General features: G+C 41.6%; 1 protein-coding gene across 4 annotated transcripts; it reads right to left on the bottom strand.

Annotated features, from left to right (window-relative positions):
* Positions 1-4,022: 4,022 nt before the first annotated feature.
* Positions 4,023-13,475, bottom strand: LOC123091652 (protein ZINC INDUCED FACILITATOR-LIKE 1). Of its 4 annotated transcripts, none has more exons than XM_044513233.1 (17): positions 13,143-13,475; positions 12,654-12,694; positions 12,151-12,211; positions 11,925-12,027; positions 11,596-11,698; positions 11,454-11,507; positions 11,301-11,363; positions 11,166-11,215; positions 11,011-11,086; positions 6,936-7,106; positions 6,180-6,267; positions 5,680-5,765; positions 5,484-5,591; positions 5,211-5,255; positions 5,032-5,120; positions 4,534-4,577; positions 4,023-4,367 (listed from the first exon to the last, which is right to left on the bottom strand). In XM_044513233.1, the coding sequence occupies exons 1-17, from the start codon at positions 13,297-13,299 to the stop codon at positions 4,264-4,266; spliced, it is 1,443 nt and encodes a 480-aa protein (XP_044369168.1). In that variant the 5' UTR covers positions 13,300-13,475; the 3' UTR covers positions 4,023-4,263. The 4 variants fall into 4 exon arrangements, with proteins under 4 accessions (XP_044369168.1, XP_044369167.1, XP_044369169.1 ...); XM_044513232.1 differs by having other exon boundaries at positions 6,906-7,106; positions 13,143-13,473; XM_044513234.1 differs by having other exon boundaries at positions 6,906-7,106; positions 12,579-12,694; positions 13,143-13,458.
* Positions 13,476-14,522: the final 1,047 nt, after the last annotated feature.

The following is a 14,522-nucleotide window of genomic DNA, read 5'->3' as shown; positions in this document are numbered from 1 at the left end:
AGTTTTAGTTTCATAACTTTTAATCATGGGACTAAAACGTATCCAAGCACCCTCTAAGCCGCCCAGGCCTGATCGACTCTCCTGATTCAGTTTATTTTCTTCTTATCTTGAGACATTCCCCCATTCAGTTAATTAGTACAGTACCACGCGACAAGCGAGTCGTCGTCGTTCAGAAAGCACTGATGGAGCCGTGCACGGGGCTCGATGTACTCGTGGAATTCTAAACATCGTGCATCGTCAGCTCTTACGTCAGCTCTCCGTCTCTGTTGCTCTTTAGTTTCAACCACTTGTACTTACTATGGCATGTGTTGTCATTTAAGTCTGACTCTAAAACTGAATATATATATATATATATATATATATATATATATATATATATATATATATATATATATATATATATGTATGTTTGTTGTCGTCCTACCTTTGCCCTACACAAAATCACGACGATGCGATTGTTTCGCAGGAGAGAAGAGCAGCTATAAAAACCCGACTCTACCACTCTGATTGTATTACTTAATTACACAGTACTCCAGCAAGTAGCAAAAGAACACTCACTAATCTCCAAGGGAAGGGATGGATGGCCACAATTTTTCCTCCTGTCAAGTAAACAATTGTGTACGCCCTCCGTTCGGAATTACTTGTCGCAGAAATGGATGTATCTAGACATATTTTAGTTTTAGATACATTTATTTTCGAGACAAGTAATTCCGAACGGAGGGAGTAGTATCCACTATCTTTCTAGTGGCCAGCATCCATAAGTTGCATACTCTTAATGGTAAAAAAGACACTCCAAGGGGATGTACTTTTATATTTTTATTACTACCCGTTCAGTTGTTTGTCCATTGAACCGACTATTGTTTTCACTGATATTTACTCCCTCCGTTTCTAAATATAAGTCGTTTTAAATATTTTAATACGGACTATATATGGATGCATATAGACATATTTTAAAGTGTAGATTCACTCATGTTGTCTCACATGTAGTCCATATTAAAATTTCTAAAATGACTTACTCCCTCCTTCCATCTATACAGGGCCTAAATTTTGAATCTCTCATATCAAGGCTGTTGCATAAAAAGAGAAGCAAATATTGGGAATAGTACTTCATTAATCCCTCACACGCAACTTCCTCCCCTCCTTTTTCTGCATGCAGCCCACAATAACTCCTCTCATCCTGCATGTATTGGCCAAAAGAAACAACTTTGTGGAGAAGAAAGAAGGAGGGAGATATTTACCCACACCTAGGGTTAGGGTTAGGGTTAGGGTTCTTATATATGGATGCATCTAGCACTAACTTAGTGCTAGATACATCCATTTAAAGAACATATTAGATCTAAGATGACCTTTAGATGTCTTTTCTTCAACAACAAAAAAAGACACTCCATTGGAACCATGCCACCCCCCCCCCCCCCCAAGTCTTGCCACCACAACATACATCATCTCGTTAATAAATAATACTATAGTCATTATTATCAATGGAGTCAGACAAAAAAATACTAGGTTATGATGATGCAGTTATCCAGCGACATGCCATTTCAATTGAGTATTTCAGTTACATGCTACATACTAAGATATAGTCACAACTGTCAACGAACAATGCTCTGAAAATTAAATTCCACAAAAGCTTCATCGGCTGCTAACTCACCTACACAGAGCAGCCAAGGAATCTCCTTCCAGTATCAATTTCATCAAAGGCAACACATTTGTTCGGCCTCATCTGGTGCAGCATACACTTGGGTGATTCATCCACAACAACACCACAATATAGTGGCTCGGGAATCATGTCAAGGGTCTCCTAGATCGCTTAGCACGAACATTAGCCGGAAAACTTTCAAATCAATGCAAAACATAGCTCAAATCAAATTTCCCCCAAATTTCGAAGAACCCTAACCCTAGGTGCGGAAGATACTTACCCACATGTCCATGTACATGTTACTAGCCATGTCGAAGTCGTCGTCTGTGCTCTCCTTCTTGTCCTTCCATGATGGCATGGTCACCAACGACGAGCGGATCTGTGATCGGCGACGTCAAGCTCAACACAGGAGATGAGTGATGCCTCTTCTTACTTATTGTTAACATTAGATATTGACTCTCTAGTTGCCCATAGCTTCACAATGTTTTAAAACATACAAAACTATTGCAAGGTAGCAGTTGGGCTGAGAGTATATCGACCAAAGGGGGGTGGATGTGAGATTCAAAAATTCTTGCAAATGTTTTGAATTGAACCCATACACAATAGCGGAAAAGATTCGAAAGATAAGTAACTAAACAAGTATCCTACTAAGGAACAAATCTTTCGAGATACGATATGATAATGGTTCGAGCATAGTAGAGAACTAGCTTAACTATCACGATGGTAAAGCAGTACACAATCAGTTGCAGCAGCATGAATAAAAATGAGATATGAACTGTAAGGCAAAAGCTACCTGAATAGAATCCAAAGTAACACCGAACGGTAGCTAAACTGAGCAAGATATGAATAACAGATCGAGAGTGAAAGATAAGAGATAACAAATCAGATACATTATCGTCACAGAGCACGAAAGATAACTATTGAATGAAATGCAGAGTAATAAAATGAACCAGTAGTGCTCGAAGGTGACAGATGAATTTGGTAGAACAGTTCGCCCTTTTGCCGAGGGACTACGTCTGGTTTGAGGGACTTGTGATTGAACACAGGAGCAAACCTCTCACCGTCCTATTCTCCTTCAACTAGGAGCTTATCAGACTTCCTATTCTCCCTCGTGGTAGATACTTATTGGCGATCTCTAGACCTTTGACAGACTTCCTTCACGAATCACAATTACTCTTGGTTCCTGAAGATCTTGCTCGGTGAAGACAACAACTCTTCAACACTCGAGCCAACACCTATCCGTCTAGAGAGTGCGCAACTCTCAAGAGTAATAGGTACAAGAACTCTGACTCAGAACTACATGCTCAACCACTGTCTAAGTTTTGGCTATTGGTTTTCTCTCGGTGGATTTTAAACTCAAATCTCTCGGAGAGGGGATGCTCAATCAATCTTCTCAGAAATTTGAAATGGAGCAACCAACGGGCAACGTTGGAGCGGGGTGGCTATTTATAGCCGCAGCCTTCCCTGAAGGGAATGAACAATTTGGACATGCGAAATAGCCAATGGCCGAACGACACGAGTCTAACGGTTGGAATTTGAGCACAACGGTAACATTTCTTGCGGAGCAAGAAATGCTAACTCCTCGGTCCGAAAGATATCTCCTGCAGCACAGAAGAACTATGTTTTCTGCTGGCAGGTAATCATTCGGAGCATAAAGAGATTTCTCTCAGTCTTGCATAGGTTTGGGTTAAGCATCACAATGGATCTAAGCGTCGAGAACATATGCCCCTATTAATAGTAAGGAGGTCCTATGACTCAAGAAAAAGAAGAAGAACGATATGAATGCTACGTCTTCACTTCGCCTTCGACCTTCTTGGTTGCGGTCACTTTTGTTCCGACAAACATCGAACCAATTGCTTCACGTCAGCAATAAATTTTCAAGGGGTCAACTCCTTCACATCAATCTTCTCGCCTATACGGCTCCGATAGATATGACTCAATCATCTCTGCATCACAAATATCCTTCGATGAAGTTCCTCGAACTTGATAGCAAAGATAGCATTCTTTTCGATTCGGCATGGACTATTTCTCTCTGTGTGCACTAGCAAACAAATCAGTCCATGCCTCTTTCTGTCAACAATCTCCAAAACACAAAAGGGCAACTATTGCACCAACAGTAGCTATACACAATCTTCGAGACAATCATCTTGAAACAAGAATCATCTAGCAGCTATCAAATTAACTATTTGCAAGATAAAAAAACTCAAAGAAAACAATTAATATGATGATGTCAGCATGACATGTAAAATTCTGGATTCATGCATGTGATCTCTCTATAAGGAAAACATTTCATTAGGATGCCACAACACCAGAGTGCACACATGCACACGTATATAAAGTAGATTTTCTCAAAAGAAAAGGCTCCATGACAATTGGACAATAGGGGTGCATTTGATTCATAGTATTTTTCTGTAATTAATAAATAATGGCACTATTTGTTTGCAGGGAGATAATAATGACACTTGAAAATGGTTTTCTCCTTATTTTAGATACTCCGCAAAATCCTAACCACGTAATTACGTTACAACCCAATTCGAAGCGCGTATACCACCAAAGTATGGATATAATTCTGTAAGAAGAGTACGATACAGGCACGCACTCATAATAGCACGTACAAATCTAGAGTGCTAATTTGAAGAAAATTGATCAGGCACAACAAGAAACGGCTTGAATGTCCAAACAAGTCCCACAAGCTCGACAATAGCCAAAAGAAAAAACAACATCTGGTCACCTACATATAGCAAAAGCCAAAAAGGAGGAGTTAACAAGAATAGGAAGTTTGCAGAATCTCACTTGTCTAATTATATATAAAACATATACCGATCAATACAAAATAAACAAATCAATTTGTTCATTTATTATTTTAAATATCAAAGCACTCCTTGCATATAATTTACCTGGAAAAAAGAAAACATGTTGGCGTTTCTGTGCCCATGAAAACCTGCATTACCAGATAATTATTAAATATGTGAACACTAGAACCATTACATGTTGCACACTTTTGGGGATGATTAATTTATCTTAGAAACAAACTAAATTTGTGCCATATACATCAAAGATATAAGTACAATGATCACTAGGATTACATTTACTCGTACTACAGGTAAAAACTAACTGAAACTAACTTTGATTTAGTTTTAGCATATGTAGTTCCAACCCTAGTGGTCACTATATTTATATCTTTGGTGTAAATAGTAGCTCTCCTATCTAAAGAAGTTTAAACCTAATTAAGGATGGAAGATATGGCTTATGTTTCTCCCAAAAATTTGAACCTTGAAAGGGAATTATATGTGCGGTGGTTGAAATATCAGAAAATGTTTCTCATGTCGCTCTAAAATGGAAGCCAAGAGCTTATGTTCTTATGAAATAATAACATACTATGGATTTATACTTACACAATTCCACCTCCTGTTGGAGCAAATGTTTTACAAAAGGACATTAAAGTGGTGGCTAAGCCATTTGCGGTTGCTCTTTGATCTTGAGTCTGTCAGTCCCATGTATAGAGACAATTACAAAACTGCAGAAAATGCAATTGCACGAAAATAGTAATTGACTAAAATACGAAGGCACGTACCACAGAATTATTCTGAAGAATGAAAGAACTAGTAACAATGGTAATCTGATAAATATGTGAAAGTGGACAATGTTAGTAAGAATACTGAGAGAAAATTGATATATTTATATTTAAAAATCATTGTACAAGATAAGGTAGCAGTTAAAAAACGAGGTTATTGTTGTTGTAAAAACACTTTGCATTAGTCATTGCAAAGATAGAAAAGAATCGTGTATCAAGTTGTTCATAAATTCTTAATAATGGCATACAAAAATTTAGGATATGGATACTCACGAGAAAATTATTTTTAAGAATCGATGCAATGTTTACTGCTATTGACGACCAAGGTCTTGAGAGATGTGTGATTGGTGCATATGTAAACAGAAGCACCACAGACAGACTCTGCAAAATTATTCCACATTCATATTTAATCGATCCAAATTAAAAGTGAACTTCCATTGAAAGACAATCATTTGTAACTTGAACTCACCATCGCAACACGAGAAGTATTGATTGGTCCCATAACTCTGATAATACGGGGAAAAATAAAAGTTTGGTATACAAGAATGCTAACACCTATACACAAACATATGAAATCATCAGGGGAAACAAGTATTGTAGTATGAAATTAGAAAATTAGTATTTTAAAGTAGGGGTTCTTATAAAAGGTAAGGGGTACTAACATATTTCCATATCATAGTGAAGACACTCCAGCATATCATACACCATATCATAATTCAACAATCTCATACCCGCGAGACAACACAATTCGAGTTGTGAGTAAAAAAATATTGTTTATCTTTCTCTTGTCAACTAAAAATTGATTCTCTTGGTCTTTCCAACCATGGTGTGTTCTTCAGTTTCTCTACCACACCCGCATATGAACTCAAACAAGGGATGCCATATGCAATAAGGAACAAGAAGTGGATCGAAGTACTGATGTATAGTAAGGTCATGTAGATCATTATAATATAGAACAAACATACATACCTGTAATTGCAAGAACTTGACCAACATCCTCAGACGAGAAACTTAGTCCACCATACTTTCTGTCACTTTCAGCCCATAAGGAGAATATCTAGATATGTTATCGGAAACATAAGTGTTAAGGTGATAGAAACTAAATTTCTAGTCTAAACTAACTTTGACTATTGGCACAAAGGAAATTTCCGAAAGGACAATATTCAATTTTTTCTTTCTTCATATAGTTTACAATGGGATAATATGAATGGCTTTATTGACCATGGTGACTAACGCAAGGAATACTAAGATATACTGAAAGAAAGTATGGGCATTATTCATTTTGTTGTATATGGTATTTTGGCTTGAACAACTCGATCATCGATGATGATAAATAATTAACTCATGTGAAAGGAAAATGATGTGTATGTAATATTATTAGTTGTGCTTAATAGAAAATAATACAAACTATTCGGAAAATTTATCTAGCTTAGACAACATAACATATGATTATTCATGTCATGTCTAGCTTGTTATAATAATTATCACCAATGTATCAAAGAAAACAATATGGACAATTAATCATGTCTTTCACTATGCATGTGTTTGCTATTAGTTTATCTGAGGCTCAATGAGACCATTTTTTTGTTGAAAGCATATAGTTTTAAAGTAACACCATAAAGAGGTATTAAAGCAACACCATAAAGGAGACATTAGAAACAATAAGTTTTCAAGAAAACCCGTTTAAAATGATACCTCTGAATATGCCATGTCATCAAAGGATACGATACAGAACAGAATAATAGATGACATCAATGGCCAGTTCTTCAATACATTGTTTTTCGTTGTTGAAGTAATATTATGCTCGACAATCACTTCCGTAGTAGAAAAAATTGCAGTCAAAGATTCACTCGCTTGATCTTCCTTTTCATCAGTGTTGTGGTTATGTAGTGTCTCCTGAAATTTATGTTATGTTATAATTATGTTATTAAGAGCTAAAGATAGCATGAAGTGCACGGCGGATCTTATCAAATTAGGACCAAATCAAGTAAGGCATTTAGGTCTAGCGAATAAACTCCATGTATGCCTTGTTTCAGGGTTCATGGAATACTTTACTAGTGAAAAAAGGGAAAACTAGAATCAAGTGATAAGTAGTATAATATGTGGTCATGCATTATCTTGTGAAATTTATCACATATTTTTGGTTAAATTGCTAAGAGCTTAGGAGCAAGTGGACCCTATCCGAAGTGTGCTTGATAGTGTCCTAGTCTCAGCTCAGTGGGAACTAATGTTCCCACTGTGCATGCTCAGGGCGGTTACTAGGGTCGGTTCAGATCACCCCCCTTGCCTTTCACCTCGGGGAGGAGGCCCCGCCTCGACCACGTCGTTTTCACTTCGAAGCCTCATGGCTGCTGCAACCCTGCTTCGTTGACATGGTCAAGGCCCGGTGGCTTGAGGCAGTGGCCTCCCCACCCCATGTCTTCAGTGTCGTGGATGTTTGGCACCATTGTGCCAAAATGGCTAGGCAATTCATGCGGAGCTGGGGGGGACAACCTTGGTGCGGAGCTCAGGGCCCAGAAAGGGGCCCTGTTAGACCTGATTAGGGTGCTAAATGGGATGGCTGACGGCCCGAGGCTTACCCCCGACAATTGGATCCAGCGGTACTCCCTAGATGCATCGCTCATGGAGATATACAAGGGGGAGGAGCTTTTTGGCAACACTGCAGGGGCCAAAATTGGCTTCTCAAGGGAGACACGAATACCGCGTACTACCAGGCGATTGCCAATGGCCGTAGTAGGAAATGTAGCATTCCTTGTCTCTGGGAGGGGGATAACCTCCTGGAGCATCCGGATGAGATTAGCTCCCATATATACTCCTTTTACAAGGAGCTCTTCATGGCAGAGCGCCGAGGCGAGGGGGTCTCCGTTGCCGAGGGATTTGGCCTTCGGAGGACCAGGTCTCTGATAGTGAGAATGAAGATTTGCTTCTTCCATTCTCGCTAGAAAAGGTTGGGCGCGCTATCTCGTCCATGAAGGCTGGATCTGCACCGGGTCCGGATGGCCTTCCAATGGCCTTCTTCCAGAAGTTCTGGAATGTCCTACAATCGGTAGTCATGCCTCTGTTCCATGAATTTTATATTAGGACACTAGATATGTCCCTCATAAACTATGGTGCCATATCCCTTATCCCCAAAATAGTTGGGGCTACGTACATCAGACACTTTAGGCCGATTACGGTGATCAACGTTCTCGAGTGGATCTTTGCGTAAGTATGTGCGAGCCGCCTGGCCCCGGTAGCGAAATAGATTATGCACCACCTCCAGTCCGCATTTCTGAAGGGCCGAGGGATCCATGAGTTGATCCTGGCCCTCCATGAAATTGTCCATGAGGTGGCATCGAGGGGCCATAAGGGCGTATTTCTTAAGTTGGACTTCCAAAAGGCCTATGATCGGCTGGATTGGTCCTTCCTGCGCTTGGTGCTGCAATGGAGAGGGTTCGATGAGAGATGGTGCTCGTGGATCATGTTGTTGGTCTGTACAGGGAACACAACCATTAATATCAATGGGGAGGTTGGACCCTACTTTCGGTCCTCTAGGGGAGTGAAGCAAGGGGATCCCATCTCCCCTCTTTCTCTTCGACCTTGCGGTTGATGCCCTTGCTGGCATCCTAGACAAGGCTAGGCTGGCTGGCCACCTAAAAGGGGTGGTTAGCCACTTGGTCCCTGGTGGCGGTGTCACTCATCTACAATACGCGGATGATACCATGATTATGGTGGAGGGATCGGACATGGACATCGTTAATCTTAAGTTCCTACTACTATGATTTGAGGCCATGTCGGGACTAAAGATTAACTTTGACAAGAGCGAAGTAGTGGTCCTCGGATACTCAGCGGAGGAACAATAGAGGATTGGGGGTAGCCTTAACTGTAGGCTGGGAACCTTCCCCATTGTGTATCTGGGGATGCCGATGTCGGATTCCAGGACCTTATCATCAGAGTATGATCCGCTCGTTGGACGAGTAGCGTCCCGAGCGGAGCCGTGGTGTGTACGGTTCACTTCCAAAGAAATCAAAACCATCCTTCTTGTCTCTAACCTCGCCAGCCTCCCCATGTATATGATGGGGATGTATATCCTGCCAGAGGGTGTCCACGGGTCCTTCGATAAGGAGCTGGCAAGGTTCTTCCGGCAGGCTGCCGATGGCCGCCCAAAGTACCACATGGTCAAATGGGCGGACATCCGCCTACCTAAAGAACAAGGTGGGCTAGGCATCACGGCCTCTCGACGCAATGTCGCCCTGATATTGCGCTGCTTCTGGCGGATCTTGTGTGGAGAGGGTGGTTTGCGGTTGCAAATTCTTCAAGCCAAATACCTGTGGGGTGCGCCCCACTTGGCATGCTTTCGTGCAACTGGGTCCCGGTTCTTGAAATTTATCTAGAAGATTAAGCACGAGATCCGGCTCGGAGCCACCTTCTCGGTTGGGAATGGGAATGGCACTCAGTTTTGGATCGATCGTTGGATGGGTGATGAGCCACTACACGTTGGATTCCCTAGTCTTTTTGCTATATGTACGAACCCATCTATTCTGGTTTCCGCGACATGTGTAGACAGCCAGTGGAACATCCGCGTTCCACCAGTCATTTGGCCAGGAGGAGGCTCTAGAATGGGACAGATTGAAGGATGTCGTCCCGTTGGAGCTATCACAGTCCCCTGACACTGTCTCCTGGAGTCTTTCTCCCTCGGGATAATTCTCTGCTAGTTCGGCATATCAGGCGTTGTGCCGCGCACCGATAATACAGTGGCTATCACCACCGTGAAAGGCCCCTGTGCCGCTTAAAATAAAGATCTTCGTATGGTAGTTGCTTTAGAACCATTTGCCCTCGGGGACGGAGGCTCTTAAGCGCAACGGCCCAGGTGATGGCGTATGCCCACTCTGTAGTGTCCCGGAGATGGGCACTCACATCATGTTCTCTTGTACGGCGGCACGGGCGTTCTGGAGCATTGTTCGGGAGGCCCTCGGGCCCGATTGGGAGGCCGGACACCTGGCCGAGTTCCTGCAGGCCAGTGCGACCCAGGCGGGTTGCAAGCGCCACTTTTTTGGTTTATCTTCGCGGTGTTGACGTGGACCCTTTGGACTACTCACAATAAAATGGTGATTGAGCGAATCCCGCGACGGGCTTTTGACTCGTTCTTCAAATTTCTTGCATTTTTACAGCACTGACACCCGCTTGCTAGGCAGCGGGATCGCGACCAGCTTGGAGTGATGTTGGATGCGCTGGTGGCATCGGCGCGGCGTCTTTCTGCTCCATAGGCATGCTTGGGAGTTTGGCACTAGGTGGCATTTTTATGTTTCTTCTTCGTTTCTTGGGCATGCTTGTGTTATGGCCCCAGCCGTCTGTTCGTACTATTGCTCCTGATACTTGGCTGTATGGATGTTTATTTTATCTATAAAGCGGCGAAAGCCTAGTTCGAGACCTTACTATTCATTATTGGTAACTATACAGCTAGAGACATGCATCAAAATGTATCATTTTTCGCAGAATACTTGTACTAGTACTACATAGGAAAATAAAAATAAGTCATAAGTTGTATAACCTTACATTTACTTAACCCAGAAGTTGGTGATAAAAGTTGAAATGGTAAAACAATGAGCTTGATTACAATAAAATCTTTGACATGACTAGACATCGGACTACTGATCCTAGCATACCATCGGATCAGTGCACAACCATCGGATACTTCGCATTATTTGGACCCTACATTAGAGTACTTTGTAAAAAAATCTTTATGTGATGAATATTTTGTTCGCACATTTGCAGCAAAAATGTATAAGCAATGAGAACATTGTGGATTAACGGCACATACCGGGAGCCAAACGCAGCTTATTAGAACAGGAAAACTGAAGACTGATATACACAGACAAGGTAATAAATATGGGAACCTAAAAAAAACATTTCAGTAGTTAGTAAGTTGAAGGATAATGAGTCGACGGTAAATAACTTCACAGTAACAAAAAATACCTTCCGAATAATGAGTCGACGGGAAATAACTTTGGATATTTTTCTGTAGGCTACCAAAAAAGTAAATGTAACATAATATGAATTGATTAATATAGGATACAGTAACTCATGTATTACTACAGTTTCCATGAATACCTGTGCAAGATATCCGCCAATCGTTGGTCCTAAAATGAGACCTATTGCCCATGCTGTGCTAACCTATTCATACCAAAAAAAAATTGAATGCATTATCTAAACTACAGAATTAGAGTACAATGGAAAATGTTTGGAGCATCATGTGTAATTTACAAGTGATAATGCAATAGCGTGGTGCTCTGGTCGACAAACTTCAATAGCATAAGCCTGCAACGATCAATTGCTAAGTAAACAGCCGTAACTTGTTCAAATGACAAATAAAACTTCAGACTTTCAGAGCACACAACCAACATACTCTTATAGGTCCAATTATGCCGTTCAAAGAACCAAGAAGAAATCGTGTAGATACTGCCATCCAGTAATGCACACTTAGTCCGAACAAAGCACTGAATAAAATCCTGCGATATCATAAATTTCACATCATCAATAAAATGGCCGTATGCATCTCCCAGATGCAGAGGCCGGGGGTCATCCTCCTTTTCGAAAAAGAAAATCAATCTGGGATGTGTCATAAAAATATAGTGAAAGATAAATACCGCTAGCTAGTAGCTAAATTCATTCTTATGTGTCCCCGCAAAAAAAAATCATTCTTATGTAATGTAAACATAGAAGAAGTATACTAACACGGAGAAAAGTCCAAGCACAATAACTGGCTTTCTCCCAATGCGGTCTGCTACCATCCCCCAAGCAGTGGAGGTTAAAGTTCTACCAAGCATATAGGAGGCGCCTACAAAGTTTCAGAATAGGCCATTGGTCATTCTTCCTGAGTGAGAGTGTACAACACGTTTGTATTATCTGTAAATATAACACTCTTAGAACTTAGAGTTCCAACAATTTGGAAGGGTCTTACCTACAAACCCAGCATAGAATCCAATGTCCTCGACTGTTTTGGCAATGTACAAGTCTCGTATCTGTTATTTGAGAGGAGTATCACACAATATTTTTCAAAGGGTACCTGTGGTCATGGATAATGTTGGGCCGACATTTGCATAGATACAGTACTACACTATTATTAACATAAATAACCAAGTCAGGACTAATGTACAGAACACTGCTCCTGTTCCATACTGCAGATGCATGCAATTTATGTTAGTAAAATGATATCATAACTTATTACTCTTGGGGAACTAAATAATAACATGACAAATGAATATGTAATGCAGACACAAACTATGTACACAGACAAAACTAGAGCGTATTTATAGTTTCAAGATTCATCATTTAACATTTCCTACAATGCAAAGCTTAATGTCTTCAAAAAAGAAACGATGTACTCACATAATTCCATGGGCGAGTTTTGTACTCTTTTGATCCCAAATGTTATGGTTTTTCTTTTGCGTTAGAAAAACGTACCATGAAATACAAGAAGGGGAATAGTGACGATACTGGCAAACCTAGAATGAGAATGGCAAAGAGTTAAAAATACACCTTTTACATTGATGCTCAAATTATCAGATGGCACAAAAATAGAGCAAAGGTAGATAAAATCATGCATAAATATATTGTAAGAACAAGGATAGCTGCAATCATGCATAGTAATTGGTATCATTGTTCAGGAATTAATTAGGCAGACATTTCAGAAACTGATGCTCATCGTTGATTCTGCCACGGATTACTGCAGCAGCTTAAGCTGCCAAACTGACACACCGATCTTCTGAGATGGTACCAAAACAGAACAACTACGACTCAAAATGCTCTGCTTCACATCACCTGACCTCCAAATATGTGTGTGTGTGTGTGTGTGTGTGTGTGTGTGTGTGTGTGAGAGAGAGAGAGAGAGAGAGAGAGAGAGAGAGAGAGAGATGTGATGCAGAAGTAACCAGTAGCTAGGTAGATACATACACGAGGCGAGGATGATGGTCCAGATGTGGAAGAACTCCTTGTAGGGGACGCCGGGGTTCAGCGTCTTCCTCCGCTCCACGGCGCATCCCGGGCACCCTTCACGGTAGACCGCCTCCTTCTTCTCCAGCAACGGCGCTCCTGCCTCGCCGCCGGCCATCGATCCTTTATCCAGGCTCACCGCTCAGTGGCTCAGCTCCACTCAGTCTGTGCAGCGCGATCAATAAACGAGGGCGAGGGGGTGGTTTTTATGCATGTGCTCACCGACCGTGGGCACAAGTTGATTGAGACATGCATGTAATGTTGTTCTTGGAACTGGTTTATGCTGTGGTTTCACCTGCAATCCTAGTTGATCCGCGTGCGTGGCCTCTTGCCGGTCTCTCGTGTCTGTTCTTCAAATAGTGCTTTGATATGTACTCCTAGTACTGTACTACATGTCTGCTGGTTTTTTACGATGCATGTGTTCTCGAATCTTGTTTTGTACTCTGCACCACCTTAACTGCATCGACACAATCCGATTCGATGTCTATTGGGAGGCTGCTCCGTTGTGAGGCCAGCATAAGGCCTTCCTTGATAGCCAGGATTTACGGTTCCAACAAATCATCACACGAAAATAAATGCCGACATGAACCGAAAGCGATGCTCCCAGTTCTCGAATCTTGCTGAGAGGCCTGACGCTACACCGCGCGCCCGCCACTTTCTCCCCCGTCTCCATCAACGGTGGCCTGCCTCGATCGCTGGCGGCTATCGATATTTTCTTTCTCTCTTCTCCCAAAACCTGTAGAGTGGGCTGCGCAAGTATACATGTGATCGGTTGTGGTTTGTCTTAACCTGGAAGACGCAACTATTAAACAGAGGATAGCTCGTCCCCAGGAGCTAGCTCCGACACCGTAATTATACGTTGATTGGGATGTGCAAGACTTTGGAAATACTCTCTGCCTCATTTCACCTAATCCCGATCATTGTATGGCATCTTGTCGGTCGCACGTGCCGTCTTCCAAACAATGATCTCTCCCATACCTTGATCTTTACATGCCTAATATTTTTGAAGCCTGTTAAAAATTACTACAGTACTTGCATTTGCATGCAGATGCAGGCTTATAATCTTATTTACTTCTTTCATTCGGCTTCTTAGAATAAAATATAACCGACTCCAATATTTTTAAATCACTTCAACCTTCGTTCGAAAATAGATGATATTACAGTACTTGCATTTGCATGCAGACTTATATTTCTTTTGCAAGCCAGCAGCAGTACACACGCATACTACTGTCCATCAATCAGAGGTTTTAAGCAACTCCAACACGCCGATCCAAACAGACGGCGATTTTGTCCGCTTTTTGTCCGTCTGGGTCGGCTTGGGCGTCCGCTTCCGTGTTTGGG

The sequence above is a fragment of the Triticum aestivum genome, chromosome 4B, assembly GCF_018294505.1.
Source record: "Triticum aestivum cultivar Chinese Spring chromosome 4B, IWGSC CS RefSeq v2.1, whole genome shotgun sequence".
Taxonomy (NCBI): Eukaryota; Viridiplantae; Streptophyta; class Magnoliopsida; order Poales; family Poaceae; genus Triticum; species Triticum aestivum.
The sequence above is the reverse complement of the archived record's forward strand: the minus strand, read 5'-3'. Positions and strand labels throughout refer to the sequence as shown.

Excerpts from the sequence above, each read along its gene's own strand:
- LOC123091652 (XM_044513232.1), bottom strand. The coding sequence starts at position 13,299 with ATGGCCGGCGGCGAGGCAGGAGCGCCGTTGCTGGAGAAGAAGGAGGCG. Across the intron at positions 7,107-11,010 it reads TAAGCTGCGTTTGGCTCCCG|GAGACACTACATAACCACAA; the intron begins GTATGTGCCGTT and ends CATAAATTTCAG. Across the intron at positions 5,256-5,483 it reads TTCTTAAAAATAATTTTCTC|ATTACCATTGTTACTAGTTC; the intron begins GTGAGTATCCAT and ends CATATTTATCAG.